The sequence below is a fragment of the Lolium rigidum genome, chromosome 6 (genome assembly GCF_022539505.1).
Source record: "Lolium rigidum isolate FL_2022 chromosome 6, APGP_CSIRO_Lrig_0.1, whole genome shotgun sequence".
Taxonomy (NCBI): domain Eukaryota; kingdom Viridiplantae; phylum Streptophyta; class Magnoliopsida; order Poales; family Poaceae; genus Lolium; species Lolium rigidum.
In genome coordinates, this window is record NC_061513.1 from 192,047,320 (window position 1) to 192,063,083 (window position 15,764).

General features: G+C 43.9%; 2 protein-coding genes across 5 annotated transcripts; one reads left to right on the top strand and one right to left on the bottom strand.

The window, feature by feature from the left end:
• The first annotated feature begins 407 nt into the window (after positions 1–407).
• On the top strand, positions 408–3,029 carry LOC124666073 (bidirectional sugar transporter SWEET2a). Its single transcript, XM_047203416.1, has 7 exons — positions 408–732; positions 837–873; positions 958–1,174; positions 1,287–1,445; positions 1,604–1,723; positions 1,827–1,960; positions 2,590–3,029. The coding sequence occupies exons 1-6, from the start codon at positions 663–665 to the stop codon at positions 1,938–1,940; spliced, it is 717 nt and encodes a 238-aa protein (XP_047059372.1). The 5' UTR covers positions 408–662; the 3' UTR covers positions 1,941–1,960; positions 2,590–3,029.
• Positions 3,030–3,155: 126 nt separating this feature from the next.
• On the bottom strand, positions 3,156–12,304 carry LOC124666071 (protein kinase and PP2C-like domain-containing protein). Of its 4 annotated transcripts, none has more exons than XM_047203414.1 (12): positions 11,975–12,302; positions 11,721–11,838; positions 10,011–10,177; positions 9,108–9,175; positions 8,768–8,991; positions 7,769–7,820; positions 5,692–6,226; positions 5,548–5,614; positions 5,253–5,472; positions 5,071–5,175; positions 3,826–3,921; positions 3,156–3,628 (listed from the first exon to the last, which is right to left on the bottom strand). In XM_047203414.1, the coding sequence occupies exons 1-12, from the start codon at positions 12,093–12,095 to the stop codon at positions 3,434–3,436; spliced, it is 1,968 nt and encodes a 655-aa protein (XP_047059370.1). In that variant the 5' UTR covers positions 12,096–12,302; the 3' UTR covers positions 3,156–3,433. The 4 variants fall into 4 exon arrangements, 2 of the variants coding, with proteins under 2 accessions (XP_047059370.1, XP_047059371.1); XR_006990796.1 differs by lacking the exon at positions 3,156–3,628 and adding an exon at positions 4,034–4,116 and having other exon boundaries at positions 3,832–3,921; positions 11,975–12,304; XR_006990797.1 differs by lacking the exon at positions 3,156–3,628 and adding an exon at positions 4,034–4,126 and having other exon boundaries at positions 3,907–3,921; positions 11,975–12,304.
• Positions 12,305–15,764: the final 3,460 nt, after the last annotated feature.

Genomic DNA, 15,764 nt, shown 5'->3' on the forward strand with positions numbered 1-15,764 from the left:
GGTTGGAAATGATGTGGATCAATAGTGTCCATAAATGCAAATAATAAACAAGAAACGCGCCTAATTATGCATTAGAATCACGAGGCGGTGCGGGTCAAGGAGCGGAGATGCGCGGGATCACGCCTAGCTGGAAACATGAATGTTTGAACAAAATTGGAAACCGACGGGGAAGATGGGTCAGCTGATGTGCTGTTGAGGTCCACGGTTCCGCGCGCGCGTGGTGTGGCGTGTCGTGTCGTGTCGGGTGAGGCCGCGCCGCCCGTGCTCGCAACACTGTCCCGTCCCGTGCCATGGCAAATGGATCAGACCGGGCGGCCCCTTGCCCTGCCATCGCCATCATCGCCGTGAACCCCCGACCGACCGGGCAGTCGAACAAAATCGCAGGATATCCCATCTTGCTTCCCACGTTCTTATTTTTCTTCTCAACAACTAGGAACGAGTCGAAGGAGGAGGAGGAAGAAAACTCTACGGGTCAGCTCTTTCCCAGTTGGTGGTGGAGCCGGCTAGCTGCTGCTGCCGGTAGTGGTGGTATATCATCCAGCTCTGGAAGAAAGAAAGAACCCACACTCAGGCATCTGCTTCCCTCGGCTGTTGGAGTGGCGGGGGATCGGAGGACGGCGGCGGGGAGCGTCAGCGGATCGGGATCCATCATCCTTGCACTGATGGCTCCTCTCGGCTTGGCGGGAGCCTCCTCCTACCACGAGCTCTGCTGCTATGGGGCAGGAATTGCAGGTACTTGCTACCACACCTTCCATTCTCTCTGCTCTACTGTACTTCTTATTAGAAAGTTGGCCGGATTTGACATTTCCGCCGCGCAATCTTCTCTTGTCTTGCAGGGAACATCTTTGCATTCGTGCTCTTCGTCTCCCCGCTGTAAGTGTCCCCCTTTCGATTTCGACCCGATTCCTTCTTGGCTCGACCGATCCAATGCTAAGGCGCCGCTGCTGTTGATTCCAGGCCGACTTTCAGGAGGATCGTCCGGAATGGGTCGACGGAGCAATTCTCGGCCATGCCCTACATCTACTCGCTACTCAACTGCCTCATCTGCGTATGGTACGCCCTCCCCTTCGTCTCCTACGGCGTCGTCCTACTCGCCACCGTCAACACCATCGGCGCAGCATTCCAGCTCGCATACACCGCGGTATTCATCGCGTACGCCGACGCCAAGAAGAGGGTTGGTGCCCACCACTTTTCATTTGCTCTACTTTCTTCCGCCTTCCCCGCAGAAAAGAGAATTGTTTCTTCTGCCTTGCGCGTCCTGTGTAACTCGTGGTTTCCTGCTGCAGCTGAAGGTATCCATGCTGCTCCTGGGCGTGTTCTGCGCATTGGGCCTCATTGTGTATGTCAGTATGGCAATATTCGATCACAAACCTCGGCAGACATTCGTCGGCTATCTCAGCGTCGCGTCCCTTATTTGCATGTTCGCGTCCCCTTTGTCAATCATCGTGAGTACTTGTTCTTTTACAAGTAGCCCCACTAAGTTCGCAATTCATGATCCTATCTGGCGTATAATCAGCTGCAGGGTGGGTTCTGCAATTTTACTTGGTAATGATCCCTGTTTTCTTTTCTGGTGTGTGTGTGTGTGTGTGTGTGTGTTTGACAGAATTTGGTGATCAAGACGAAGAGCGTCGAGTACATGCCCTTCTACTTGTCACTGTCCATGTCCCTGATGAGCGCGTCATTTTTCGCATATGGAGCGTTGCTGGATGATTTCTTCATATATGTAAGATCCACTTTTCTATTGCCGGTCGTAGCTCTTGCTTGGAAGGATGTCTAACATCATGTGCATTTGGTTCCTTCCTTCCTGTTACTTTGCACAATTACAGATTCCGAATGGGATTGGCACTGTCTTGGGGGTCATACAGTTGTTGCTATATGCCTACTTCAGAAAAGGATCGGGAGATGAAGCCAGGCGGCCATTACTAGTCACACATACATGAGCATGCAAGAGAAGAAGAAGGTTGGGATCGACAAACTATTTACTGTTATGTGGCTTCCTCTCTTTTTTTTTCACTGGTCATGGTTGCGTTTGTGTAAACATCAGTGTCTCGTTTGGAATCTGTGTCACATCCATTAGACAAATCTAGAGTGTTGTCATGGATGGATAAGTCCAGCTCTGTTGCCAGCTGCCATAATATTGTCATAATTAACAAGAGTAGGCCTAAAGTTACAGGTAAGCAAGACGTGTCATATTGCTTAAGTTGACGAGTCAAGGAAGATCTCTACCAGGGTTTCTTTTAATCCTCGAAATAGGTTTTCACCCCGCTTTATAAATAAAGCAACGACCATACAAGAATAGGAAATGGTGTCTTGCAACAAAAGGAGGACAACAGCTCACACCTGATTTGGCCAAAGCAGGCAAGAAGAGTCAACTTCATGTGCACACAAATACTTGAGAGTACAAATTATAATTTGCCCGTCAATGCTGGAAAACTACCTTCGTGTTGGTGGTGTCACTTTCTTGTAGCAAACTGTTGTTTGAGTGAACGTTTTAGGTTCTCTAGAAGGTTAAAAAACATGCACCCATCAACAGGTGTACCCCAGCCGTAACACTACATTATTTCAACCTTTTCTTCTCCTACATTTCAGATGGATGGTTCATATGGCTTATACAGTCATCGCTGTAAGCCTGCCTGCAGCTGTTGCCGCCAGAATTCAGAAGAGAAACTTGACCTGTCTCTGGTGATCTCAATTTGTGGAAGTCTGGGTCAAGGTTCTCTCAGTCTGTCAAGATCCAGGTCGAGGTTCTCTCAGTTTGCCGAAGTCCAGGTCGAGGTTCTCTGAATGCATTCTACGTCTGGTGGTTCTCAAAACTATTTTGCTCATGTAAAAAGCTAGTGATAGGTTTCCTGTGTATTTGTTGTTGGTGAGCTTATCCCGTGTAAGGCCAGAGTCATTTGTTTATATGACGTTGTGTACAGTTACCCTACATGCATTATTTTTTGATTGCTTACCACGTGTATCCCGTGGTCTTCCCGCAAAAAAAAAAGTGTATCACATGGTCCCTTTATATGCATTATTGCTGTGTAGACTTGTTGTGCAGACTTCATCAATGTATGAGATATATATACAAGTGTACAAGTTACAACAGAAATATAACGAGGCCAATCAATATCTTTACAATTTTCATGAGGGGAAGTGAGTCACACGTCGAGTTCTCAAAAGAGGAAAAATCCATTTATTGAGTTCATACATGAAAGAGTACAAGTACTCCTTTAGCTTGTAAGCTTGGTATACAAATGGTAATAAAGTGGCATTACAAAAAAAAAACTTGAAGAAATGAAATGCATAATCATTTATTCTTTCTGGCCCAATACAGAGTGACCAATTTGTATGTGTATGGATATGTGGTTTTTATCTGTTGACCGTATTGATTACAGAATCTGGGATGACAGTGGGATAGCTATGCAAGTTTCTCACAAGGGTTAATTGGCTAGTATATTCTCTCTGCCGTGGAGACGGGGCGAAGGAAGACAACGATGACAGTGATGTTGTCTTTGCTGCCCCGCGACGCGGCCTCCGTAGCCAGCCTCTTGGAGCACATTCCAGGCTCTTTCACTGTGTCCCTGATGATGGATAGGACATCCTCGTTGCCTACCACATCCCACAGTCCATCGCTAGCCATAACCTATAAAGATCAATGAAGTTACTGATGGATGCTATATTTCTGTGCAACCATTGGAACTTACTCAAACACGAATACTAGATATTCCGCGATCATCAAGGTTCATGGTTCATAATTTAATGCATTATAGAAATGTATCACACTTATGTAGGATGACAAACTGAAGAACAACAAAATAAGTAAAGATAAAAGGGACAAACCAGGAACTCGTCATCAGTGGATAAATCAGTTTCAATAATCTCAGGCAATGCAGTCACTGCTGGCTTTAGGTCATCATCACCAATTGACCTGGTGACCTGTCAAGAAGAGACACTCCTTCCTTTCAACTATACATATTTTCGAAAATATTTCTAAAGAAGTTGAGACACATCATTTATAAGCATAAAAAGGATGAAGAAATGATCTTGCCTTAGTTTATCAAGTTGGCTAATCTTAGTGCAAAGAGGAATAGAATAATCTTCATCAAGTTAGGCTTGCATCTCAGAAGTCTTCTAATAGACCCTCCATGTTGGTTTTAAAGATACAAGGTGAATCATTTGCAAGCATAACATAGTCAAATCTTACTAGTTCTGCTGCAGCCATGGACAAATTGCTGGGAGTTGCATTATATGTGTAGAGAAGATGTAGTATATGCTTTTTTACTGTAGAATTATGTGCATAATCATCTGACTCTGAATTACTAGAACAGTGTAAGAGGCTATTATATAGTATTAAGTATAAACAAGATAGGTGGGGTCACAGTACATTTGCCCTTGAATGTTTCCTTCAACTTAATTAACAACCAGAATTCCAGAAATGCTTAATCCCAACTTATATTGGAGTCAGGGCATAGAACTTTATAGAAGTAAACTTGTGGGCGCATACAGCTGAATTAATTCAGTCACATATATGAAGCTACTAATCCGGTAATATATCTATGCAAAACTGGGCTACACGGTGTATGGAACTCCCATGACTTCAAATGCGTAAGTTCAAAGCATTAATCATGCTATATGCTAGGTCTTGTAAAAAGCTAATTTGTACATCCAAAGTGAAAATTACATACATTTTAACAAGGTTTTGAATGTGTAATTATTGATTTTTTGACATCTGTACAACAACAACAACATCAAAGCCTTTTTTCCCAAGCAAGTTGGGGTAGGCTATATATGAAACCCACCCAAAAAAAAAGGAAGCCAAAACAAGAATGAGAAGGAAAAAAGCATCTGTATCTTACTTTTTTTATCAAAACGCTATTCAAAATAGCTTCCATATTAACTACCATAGCTATAGGTTGGAACTCATCACAAAGCCGCGAAAACGCAATTTAAAACCTTGATCTTTAGTCTTTTAGATAAGTTGTAGTAGGCGTTTCTGCTATGCAAAGATATTTGTTACTAACTGCAAGTTATTCGGTTCAGTGCACTCAAGTGTACATGTCAGAAAAAACAAAACAATGTGAGCACCTGAAGGGCAGCTGCACCGACTCGCCATGTATCTATTTGCCATCTGACTTCAGTCCCTTCCTTTATAACACGCTCTCTTTCCTTAGCGCAACTAGCAACATGATCCTATCAACATAAACAAAAAGAAAGTTGCATTATACGCTAATCTGTACTATAAGGGGAAAAGGAGAATTGATGCCAACCCTAGTCATGGGAAATGGTTTGCCAGCACGGCTCAGAATTGCGCGGCAATCACCAGCATTTGCTACAAAAAGCTTGTTTCTCACTATCAGTGCTGTCACTGCTGTGCAACCAGGATGCCAGTCTTTCTGTATAATCCTTTTTGACTTCTGGTGAATAATTAATTCTTCTCTAAATGCTGTGTCGCTCTTCATAAATGCTTCTACAAGGGCATCAGTTGGACTAAACAGAACAAGAACTCCATGAATATTTTAGAAGAGAAAAAAATGATCCAGATAGTTTGCGTTTAACCCGAACCTGGTGTGGCCAAATTGCTTCAGAAATCCAGGAACTGCTCGGACAGAAAACTCAGCAGCAGCCGCACCTGTAAGAATTATTGTGTAATTAGGCAAATTCAAAACCTTGTAGAAATCAAAACATAATACCTGATGAACACTGAACCTCTGTGTCCATCGAAGATGCCAAACGAATGCACGTCTTTTTCTTCAGACATGCAGGGAAGCATAAAATGAGTATCTTCCATTGTTTCTCTTCGCCCACATGTTGCAAAAGATCCCCAACTTAAAGTTGGACGATACATAGAGACAGAGGACTGATCAAAATAATCAGACCAAGGATTCACAGTATGTTCTAATTTTTTTGCTTTCTTTGTGAACAGCTCCCCTTGGTTGAACCAGTTTAATGCTTCTTGATAATGGTGTACTTCCGCGTTGCCATTTTGACTCATGTTCACAGAACAAGATGGTGGAGGGCAAGAATATGCAACTAAGTGCTTCTGTATTGCATTTAACTCTTGAATGATATCCTCAAATGATGGTCTCTGTTTGGGATCAGGGTCCCAGCAGCGCTGAATAAGTGACAAGAAACTCGGCGGAGAGCCCGACTCTGGAAGGGCAAGAGCAGGGCGCAATCCTTGAGAAACAACAGCTGATGTAAGTTGCTGTTCGGTGTAAGTCATTTCAAGAACGGTGTGTGCCTAAAGAAAGATAGAGTGAGCCTTCATTTGCAGAGAACATAAATGCACATCTCGGCTAAAGATGACTATAATTATGGTATGGTCTCAAGACTAGTGTGATGTGGTCAAAAATTCCATGAACATGTGCATTGTATATCTTATCCAAGACTATCATTGCATGCACTCCGGAATGAAACCGATGCCAGTCAGGACTGCCGCCCGTAGCATTTTCACCAGACAACTTATTTAAGTTATTCGTCGCGGATCTGAAAGCAGCTAAACTTGCGTAACTTTTGCCCATATGGTATGGTGACCTTGCCCAGTCCTGGACAAAATCAAAGGTACTTGTTGGAAAAGTTAGCAGAGAGCACTTCTGGACCCTGGACCTAACTAATGCTTAGCTTTCGCAGGGTAAAGAATGGTGGCTGATGGACAACTCGGCTTCAAAAGGTTCTCTTTTCAAGATGGATCAAACTAATCAGTATTTCCCTCAGCGCGCCTGTTATACACACAAACTCATGCCATGCTTAACGGGGTCAGCCTACCATATACACAAAACTAGACAGGCTGGGGAAGCTTCAGAAATGCGGCTAACCGCATAGATAAGTTGTTAGGTGATAATATATAACTTACTCCCTCCGATCCTAAAAAAGTGTCGGAAACCAGTCTAATTACATTTTATAACTAACCCATTTTAAATTAATCAATTTGATGGCTACCGTTGGGCACATGCATGCGTGGTACATGGTCCACACCGGAAATTAACTGAGCATGCATGTGACCCGTCCACTTGCAAGCTAGCTGGCCAGCACCAGCACGCCACACGCCAGGCTCTCGAGTTGACTGCGATTTCCACAGGGGAGTGCGGGTTGATAAGAAAAAAAAGACTGAGGGTTTATTTGCAAAATTGCATGTCTGACAGTTTTTTAGGATCGGAGGGAGTACAACACTATGGGTTGATTTGACCGGACCACAAGTTCAGGATCCACTATATGATTTACTCTACACATTTTCGAGTTTTGTACTGACTGGCACTTTTGCATGTTAGATAAGCATGAAATCATAAAACCGAAAATTTAAATTTCAAATTTGATAAATGCCAAAGCAATCATATAGACAACACAAAATTGTCCATAGTACAATGCTGGCTTAATGTTTATAAAATTAGCGACAACATGAATGCCATGCTGAGCAGGGTCAACCTACCATACAAGCAAAACTAGACAGGCTGGGAAGCTTCAGAAATGCGACTGGTCACATAAACAAGTTGTTAGGTGAGAATGTATAACTTGCAACATTATGGGTTGATTTGACCGCACCCCAAATTTAGGAATCCATTATATGATTTACTCTACACATTTCAGAGTTTTATACTGACTGGCACGTTTGCATGTTAGATTAGCATGAAATCATAATCCGAAAATTTCAATTTCAAATTTGATAGAATGCCAAAGCAATCATGTAGACAACACAAAATTGTCCATCGTATAATGCTGGCTTAATGTTTGTAAAAATTAGCGACAACATGATGCGTGCAGCTATTGAACAAGGAAAAAAATGCACCTGTGCTTCAGCTCGCAGGTCTGTGTAAGGCACCACACCAGTAAGAAGCTCACTGTGAAATGATAAAATTAAAGGGTAAATTAGGGGGCAACATCTAAAAACACAAATATGCAGATATCTTTTATTATGGAATATGAACTATCATTCTGTCCAAAAGGTGACAACAAAATTTCTACAGCAAAACTGTCCAGGGAAATCAAAGTAGGGAAGGGATAAAAATAGGTACGGAAGTATGAGAATAGCCCCTTATGGGTGGATGAAAATTTGACTCCAAATAAATCACATATAGGTGCAAAGATACAAAAACACCAGACGGATAGAAATGATGTTTCTACTTTTCAGCATCCAACTGATGGCAAAATAACTGTAATGTCATTTCCACGGTAAGATATCTTGCAACGCTATTTTCAAACCAAAGATTTTTGCAACATCTCTATTTGTTACCGTGATTTAGTTTTGTTTTCAGGTTATTACCTAATTTCCTAAAAAATTAAAGAGCATACATATATAACATTAAATAAGCATCCAAATAAAAAATAAAGATAAAACCAAATGTCTTATGTAAAATCAAAAGAGAATGCAATACTGGAAATACAATATATCAAGTTTCACTAATAGTTATACCTCTGGATACAGTGTGAACATAGCCCTAATTCACTGTATGTCACAGAACTGTCATGCAAATGGCAGTACCCAACACTCAATACATGTTGGACATGGTATGTGACATCTAGCAGAACTGTCTACGCATCATGTATCTATGTGGGATATGCCACTCCCTACAATAGAGATGTGGCATCATCCTAGATGTGGAATTACAGATGAAACGAGCGGTCTTAAATGTGTGAAGCGACAGCAGTTGAAGCACTCTGCCAAAAGGTTAAAAATGGCATACAAAGATTTCACATCTTCTGTAGTTTGTACTGTAGTTTTCTGATAGAAAAGATGAGATAGAGCCTATATGTATTAAATACTAATTACATAAGAGAAATGTCTTACTTTAATGATATTGCAAAGCTATACACATCTGATTTTTCTGTATGTAAATCCTTTCTCAAAATTTCTGGTGCCATGTAAATTAGTGTTCCAACCATATTCTTTTTATAGAAACCACCAGTAGGCTTGCCAGATGATTTCCAGTTTTCAACTGAAATGCTTTTAATATCCTTCTGGTACATAGCCAAGCCAAAATCTGCTAGTCGTGGAAGGAGATCTTTATCTAGCTGTACAGAATCATAAAAATCAATAAATGGAACAGAGATAAGAAAATCATTATGTGTTCAAAGAATACAATTCAAGATTCTGACACATCGATAAAAGAAAAAAGCAAGGAACATACCAAAATATTTGCTGGTTTTATATCCCTGTGTACTATCCCAAGGATTTGTAGGTATTGGAGAGTCTTTGCTGTAACAGTACAGTGAAAAGCAATTTTAAATTGGTAACTCGGTGTTTTCCAAGAGCGAACATCCAACTAAGATTAGGATGCAGCAAGACATACCTGCAAGAATAAAGAAAATTCAGCCATGCATTACTATTTCTGAATTAGAAAAATATATTTGTGCTTCTATAATTAGCACCACTGCTTGGTCCATTGAGTCAGTCATTGACTTTAACTTTAGCTTATCATCATCTTTGCATTTTATATGGCATGAAGATCATATTATGTTTCAGTCCAATTAGCATTACAACGAATTCATGCTTAACATAGGTATTGCATGCATGCCTTTTTACTAGAAGCACCACACCAGAATGATAAGTACATACAAAATTGCACAGTAGTAAACAGGGATGTGTAAAACCTTCCAAAAGTACCAGGGTTAAAAAGGAGTGCAAGTGAAAGTACGAAATTATTTTACTTGACGATAAATGCTACATGTGAGTGATACCAATTATTTTATCATTTATTCACCACTTGGATATACTAAGAGGTGAAACTACTAAAAATAATCACCAGTCAAGAAAAGAGATCCTATGTCCAACAATTTGTAGGCATACTAAATCATGTCAGCAAAACAGATATATAATTCCGATCTTATATGGAAATTTAGAAAGAAGCGCGATTACTGACAATGTAGACCTTTTAAAAACAGTTCCTAGTGAAACTCTACTCTCATGTTCTTCGATTACAAATCCAGTTCTATTTGCTAAACCAATATATAATTACTAACATCTGCAAAAAAAAAAAAATACACGCCAAAACACAATCTCGAGGAAAAGTAGAACTGTGACAAAGCAGGACCTAGATAGCTGGCAATGTTAACCACTTGCTGGATAGAAGGGCTCCACTCCTCGACATGTATCTTGTCTGCTAGGTTTGGAGGCTCAAAGAATTCAAAGAACATCAAGTAATTTGGAGGACGTGCATGTGCTGCAATCAGTTTTGCCAACCCTGGATGGTCCAGCTTACTGCATGTGCATTGTAATCCCCAAATTAATCAAATAAATTAGAAACCTGGCAATAGTAATTCTTCAGGATGTAAAACTCATTTCTAACCAAAAGTTCAATGTGACACTGACCAGTGACCACTAACAAAACAACCCTTTCATACATGAAGGAGATAACCAGAAAATGACATGTATGTCTGGGATATACGGATTTTTGTAGAACTTACAGCAGGAGAGTCTCCTACTGCTTTAGATATAATAAAAAGGGGATGTGTCACATATTTACATGTGCTATCTCTAGGCCATGAGAGGACCTAGAAGGGGAAATGAAAATAAAAATATAATGGTAAACTAGAAATATAAGACGACAAAAAGGTACTGTGCTGATATATATGGTTAGATGTGCCTGTGCAGCTTCCTACATAATAGTTTGGATCTTTACGAGAATTTAATGTCCCGATGCCATTTCAGTTGTGTGAGCTCTTTATGAAACAACTTATTCTCATTTTTATGTCCCAAACTGTTGGCGCACAGGGGTGGATGACGAATCCACGCAGGGTCATGGGGGTAGATGTATATAGTGCATAATTGCTATGTGTATCGATAGATATATTGTCCGTATACAAAAGTAATTTCCATCCTGGCCTTCGTAAACCTTAAAACTGACCCTAGCAGCAAAATTTATCCCATCGTTTCTCTCCACCCCAACAGCCAATGTGGTCAGTCAATCCCATCACTGAACTCTGTGACTCAAACCCATTCTACCAATTACTTTACCCTCAAAAAAAAATTCCACTAATTACAGCAGTCCTCACGCAGTGCAGCCAACCCTGGTAACACACACGCCCCTCGGCCACTACCATGCATCCATGCCTCCCAATGACATGCCTATAGCTGCATGGAGCATTCCTCTCGTAATGCCCCAAATTTATAACGGATAATTTGGTCATGTGAAAAATAAGTGTTAGTATTCACTTTTTCTCAACAAACCAGCAGGAGGACTGACTTTTCATCAAGAAGAAAAAGAGACAGGTACCTAAACCCTAGAAAACAAAAAAAAAACATTGGCGAAACTAACCAATGCCCACAGTCGACTGGGCTTCATAAAAGGCTAAAAGCCAACACGCGCTACTTAATGTCCTCAAAGGCCAGCATGGCCAACTCAAAATGTGACAGACTCGTTCTCTTTCCAAATGTACCACAGTGTGCAGAGCCTGACCTCCCTCATCCAGGTTTACACATGGTTTCAAACGGCAACCAAGGACGAGCAGTCTTTACGAAGGTGTGTTACATTTCTTGGGGGCCTAAAGACAAAGCTGACATCTGGGATCATGTGGCCAACCAAGCATGGCAAGCAAGTCAACCGTACGGACTCTCCTGTGAAGCACCAGCCAAAAGAAGAACTTGCACTTAGGTTCGGCATTGGCAGATGGAAACTTTGGATGGGAGACATTGAAATGAGCCGCATAAGCCAAAGCTGAGGAGTAAATTCCATTTGTTTTCCATTTACATGGAACTTTGTGTTCTCTTTGATGAATTTTGTGAAAAATAAGAGACTACCGACCATAGAAGCTGGAGCTGATAGTGGAACTTGTCGAGGTCGTCGGAAGTGGACAGCACGGGCTTCTTGGCCGCGGCGCGCTCGCCCCCAAGCCGCGCCTCGTACACCGTGCTCTCTGACCCTGCACGGCGCATCACGTCATGTCGCGTCACATCATCATCGCATTTCCCCTCCACCCATCGCCACACGCCATTCCTCAGAAGGCAGAACATGAGGGAAGAGGAGAAGTGAGCATGGGGCAGGCAGGGTTAGCTTACCTCGCGCGATGGGGGAGAGAAGGGAGAAGGACGCGGCGGGTAGGTGGAGCGGGATGGCGGCGCTGCGGCAGCACCCGCGCACGCACCGGTTGGACTCCTCCGGCGGCACCTCCAGAGCCATCGCAGCCGCCTCGACCTCCCCGTCGGCGTTCTGTCGCGTGGGAAATCGGCTGAATCTCGTCTCGATAGGCGTGGTGGTCCGTGGGGATTGGGAAGTGAAGGCGGCGGCGTGGCTGCGTGGAGGCAACGGTTCGATGTACTAACTGGATTCGTTGACTTTGCTCGTTCTCGGGTCGATCGAACGGCGGCTGAATTGCATGTCTGTAATTCTCTTCCTACCTGTTCCCCCCACACACCCCATTCGGCCTCCGGCAGAGATGTTTTGCCGGCCGGCGGTGAAAATTTTATGGGTTGGGAAAATGTTCAAAAGTTGAAAGAAATTAAAGCAAACCAGCGAATTCAATCATATTTAGATGAATGCAGATCATATTTAGGCCAATTTTACATATATAAAAATAAAATACTGAATTTAACATATAAAAAGATGGCGGAGAGCAGTCAAGGCGGCGGTACAAGATGGTGTTGTCCTCATCGCCGTTGTTCTCGCCGTCGTCCTTCTGCTGGCCACGGGCGCCGCTACTGCTTCCCTGGCTGTCGCTGCCACGGCTCGTACCCTAGCCGAGATCGCCGCCGCGGCTGCTTTCCAGGTCGGCGTCTCCCGTGTCGCCCAACAGACGTGTGCTCCCGTTGCCACCGCCGCGCTCCTCCTCCTTCGCTTCCCACCTGGACCGGGCGAACGTGTACTCCAGCGACGCCGGTGGCACCTCCTCGAAGGAGGCGTGCATGGCCATGTGCTGGTCAGGATACTCCTCTAGGTCGTCATTGCTCTGGAGGTCGATCTGCGTCATGGCTTCTGGCGGCGGCGAAACCTAGTCGTGCCCCTCCTTCTTCAGCTTCGCGAGGCGGAGGCGGCCGCGAGGATGCGACGGTGTCGCGACGCGGTCACGGATGACGATCCAGCGACTGTTGTCGCCAGACCGCTTCCGCAGCGATAGAACGAGCTAACCCCCTTGATGCCGACGAATAGGAAGAGGCGGATGATGCCATGCGCTGTGGCGCCCAGACGTGGTCCGAGGGCGGCGGGTTGTTGCCTACCTGGATGTGCTCCAGGACGGCCGAAAGGGGTCTGGCCCGGCGTGCCCCACCACCGCCTCCGCACGTCGTAGTTCTTGTTCTTCGAGGGCAAAGAAGTCCTAGGCCGTGAGCTCCCACTCGCGCCTAGCCTGGAAGTACGCTTTCCATGTCAGATTGTTATCGCGATCCTAGGGGCGTTCCTTTGACAACCGCGCCCACACAACGCATATGGCCGCCTTGCGCTCGCGGCCTTGTGGGATCGGCAGGATCGGTATCCCGCCGGAGCTGAGCCACCACTCGCCGATGGGGCACCTCATGTCGAGCGGGGCCATTGATGGCGCTTGACAGGGCTTGATGGAGTGTCTTGATTACTCCCCATAACGGAGCCAAAAAATGTCTTGATGACATTGGGACTCCAAGTGCAGAGTGTTGTGTCAGCGGAGTATTTTTCCCACAAGGGTGACTCGAGGGTTTATATCGAACTCTCGGGAAACTGAGCAAAGAGTATTCTATTTTCTCTTGTAATATCCCACTATTTTCAAAACCTAAATATGCATGCATTCATATCATTCTTGCATTCAGTGCATCACATAAAATAACAAATACATGTGGTCAAACACCGGAAACCCAAATCATCGGTTTATCGTCTTGTGGTCTATGTACCATTTTATTTTATTTAGCTTTCAAATTTGTTTAAAACACCTCTACTATAGTCCCAAAACAATCCTCTTGTTTCAAAAATTTAGAAACAAATTTGAGTTATTTCGGAGCTACGGTTCAAAAGTTATGTGAGCAATAGAAAAGGGGAAATAGAAAAGGAACAAAAAGAAAGAAAACCGACCGAGTTGGGCCGACCCGAGCCGCACCAGCCCAACCCGGCCGGAGGCAGCCCGAGCACCCCCTGCTCTCTCTCTCTCCCCCACGCGCTGACGTGGAGGGCCCCACCGAACCGTCTTCAACCTCAGGCCATCAACAACCATCAACTCCATTAACGCCAATCAAAGCTTCCATTACAAAAAACCGGCGATCGCCGGAGTTACTCCCCCACGACTCCGCCTCGCCCCTGCCCTCCCTAAGCCTCCTATAAATACCCTGCCTCTCCTCTCTCATTTTCCCCCACCCCCTCCCAAAACCACGCCGCCAGGCCGAGGTAATTCCTCGCCGGAGCTTCCCGCACACCGCCGCCTTCGGCCGCCCGCCCCAGCCACCCGAGCCCGACCCCGGCCACGCCACCACCGCCACTGCGTCGACCACGCCGAGAGGCACGGCGTCCGCCCGTCCGCCGCCGCAGAGGACCGCCGGAGCGCCGGCGAGCCCCGCGCCTGAGCTGCCGCCGCCGCCGAGCCATCGCCGGCCGCCCCAAGGTGAGCTCCACCTCGTCCTTATCCCCTCCCCCTTTCTTTTATTATGGACCGTCCAGATCACGTAGGATCTGACGGCCACGGTCCCTCCAGCGGGCGATCCGCGTGATCCCCCGTGCAGCCAACCGCTTTGCGCCACGTGGCAGGCTAGTCAGCCCCCCCCCCAAGGTCAAATTAGTCAAACCCCGTTTGAATTCGAATTTAAATGCCAGATTTGATGTCCACCTTGTAAAATCCATATAAAATCAACCGTAAGTTCAAATTTAGCAAATTTTATACCGTTGGAAAGCTTGTAATCTGTAGAGTACGCTTATGCAGTAATATAGTATAGGTTTTGTAGAAAGTTGTGCACCATAATTCAAAACAGAGAATTCAACCTTTGACACTATAAAACTTGTGTAAATTAATCCAGTGGTCCAAATTTTATTTTACTGTAGTCTCTGAAATCCTTAAAACATTCAGAACACCATGGAACCAGAGTTGATCAACTTTGATACGTGCACAAACTTGCTTTTTCAAATTTTGTGCAAATCAGTATTTTGTCGATAATTCAAAATCTATAAATTATTTTTGAGTGAATCCAATTGCTATGGCCTTGTATTACTATACCCTATCTAGAGATGTTAGGTTAAGATTTTTACAAAACATAAAACTTGATGTAGCTATGTGTTAGTGGTTTTTTTTTTTTTGCGATTATGTGTTAGTGGTTTATGTGCTATGCAAATCACTAGTTTTGATATTTAGGAAAAACCCAATAAAACTTTTTATTCCAGATAACTATACCAACCTCCAAAACATCAGTGAACCACTCTTGCAATATTTCACTTCAACTAACTGAGTGAAATTAAATCGTGCATATCATGCATGCATACATGTCTATGGTTGTTCATCTAGAATACTATGTTTATTTTGTTTGGTTGTTTGTTTGTTTAGATTGTGAAGAGGATCAAGGCTACGCTTGTGGTTGCTGTGAGTGTGCGGGTTGCTTTGATCAAGGCAAGTGACATTCAATCCCACCTATTTTATTATGCATTAGTGGTTTATCTAGTATGCATGGTAGGGTTTTTATTTTAAAAGTGAAGTATGGTGCAATGCTTAGTGAACCGAGTAGTGTGTAGCTACTCCTGAACCCCTACTAGTGTACCATAGTTTGCTTAGCAACACCAAAAGTGCCAAATGTTGTTTCATTATTTTGGTAGGTTGTGATAGTTGGATGGTTTAAAAATTAACAACCTTAATGAAACACCTGGGTGAAATGGTTGTATGGTGGGCGGCTACTCAGGGCCCCGATCGAT

Coding starts and splice junctions, on each gene's coding strand:
- LOC124666073 (XM_047203416.1), top strand. CDS start 663: ATGGCTCCTCTCGGCTTGGCGGGAGCCTCCTCCTACCACGAGCTCTGC. Junction 733..836: donor CTATGGGGCAGGAATTGCAG/GTACTTGCTACC, acceptor CTTGTCTTGCAG/GGAACATCTTTGCATTCGTG. Junction 1,175..1,286: donor ACGCCGACGCCAAGAAGAGG/GTTGGTGCCCAC, acceptor TTCCTGCTGCAG/CTGAAGGTATCCATGCTGCT.
- LOC124666071 (XM_047203414.1), bottom strand. CDS start 12,095: ATGGCTCTGGAGGTGCCGCCGGAGGAGTCCAACCGGTGCGTGCGCGGG. Junction 5,473..5,547: donor AAGCAATTTGGCCACACCAG/GTTCGGGTTAAA, acceptor TGTTCTGTTTAG/TCCAACTGATGCCCTTGTAG. Junction 5,176..5,252: donor AACCATTTCCCATGACTAGG/GTTGGCATCAAT, acceptor TTATGTTGATAG/GATCATGTTGCTAGTTGCGC.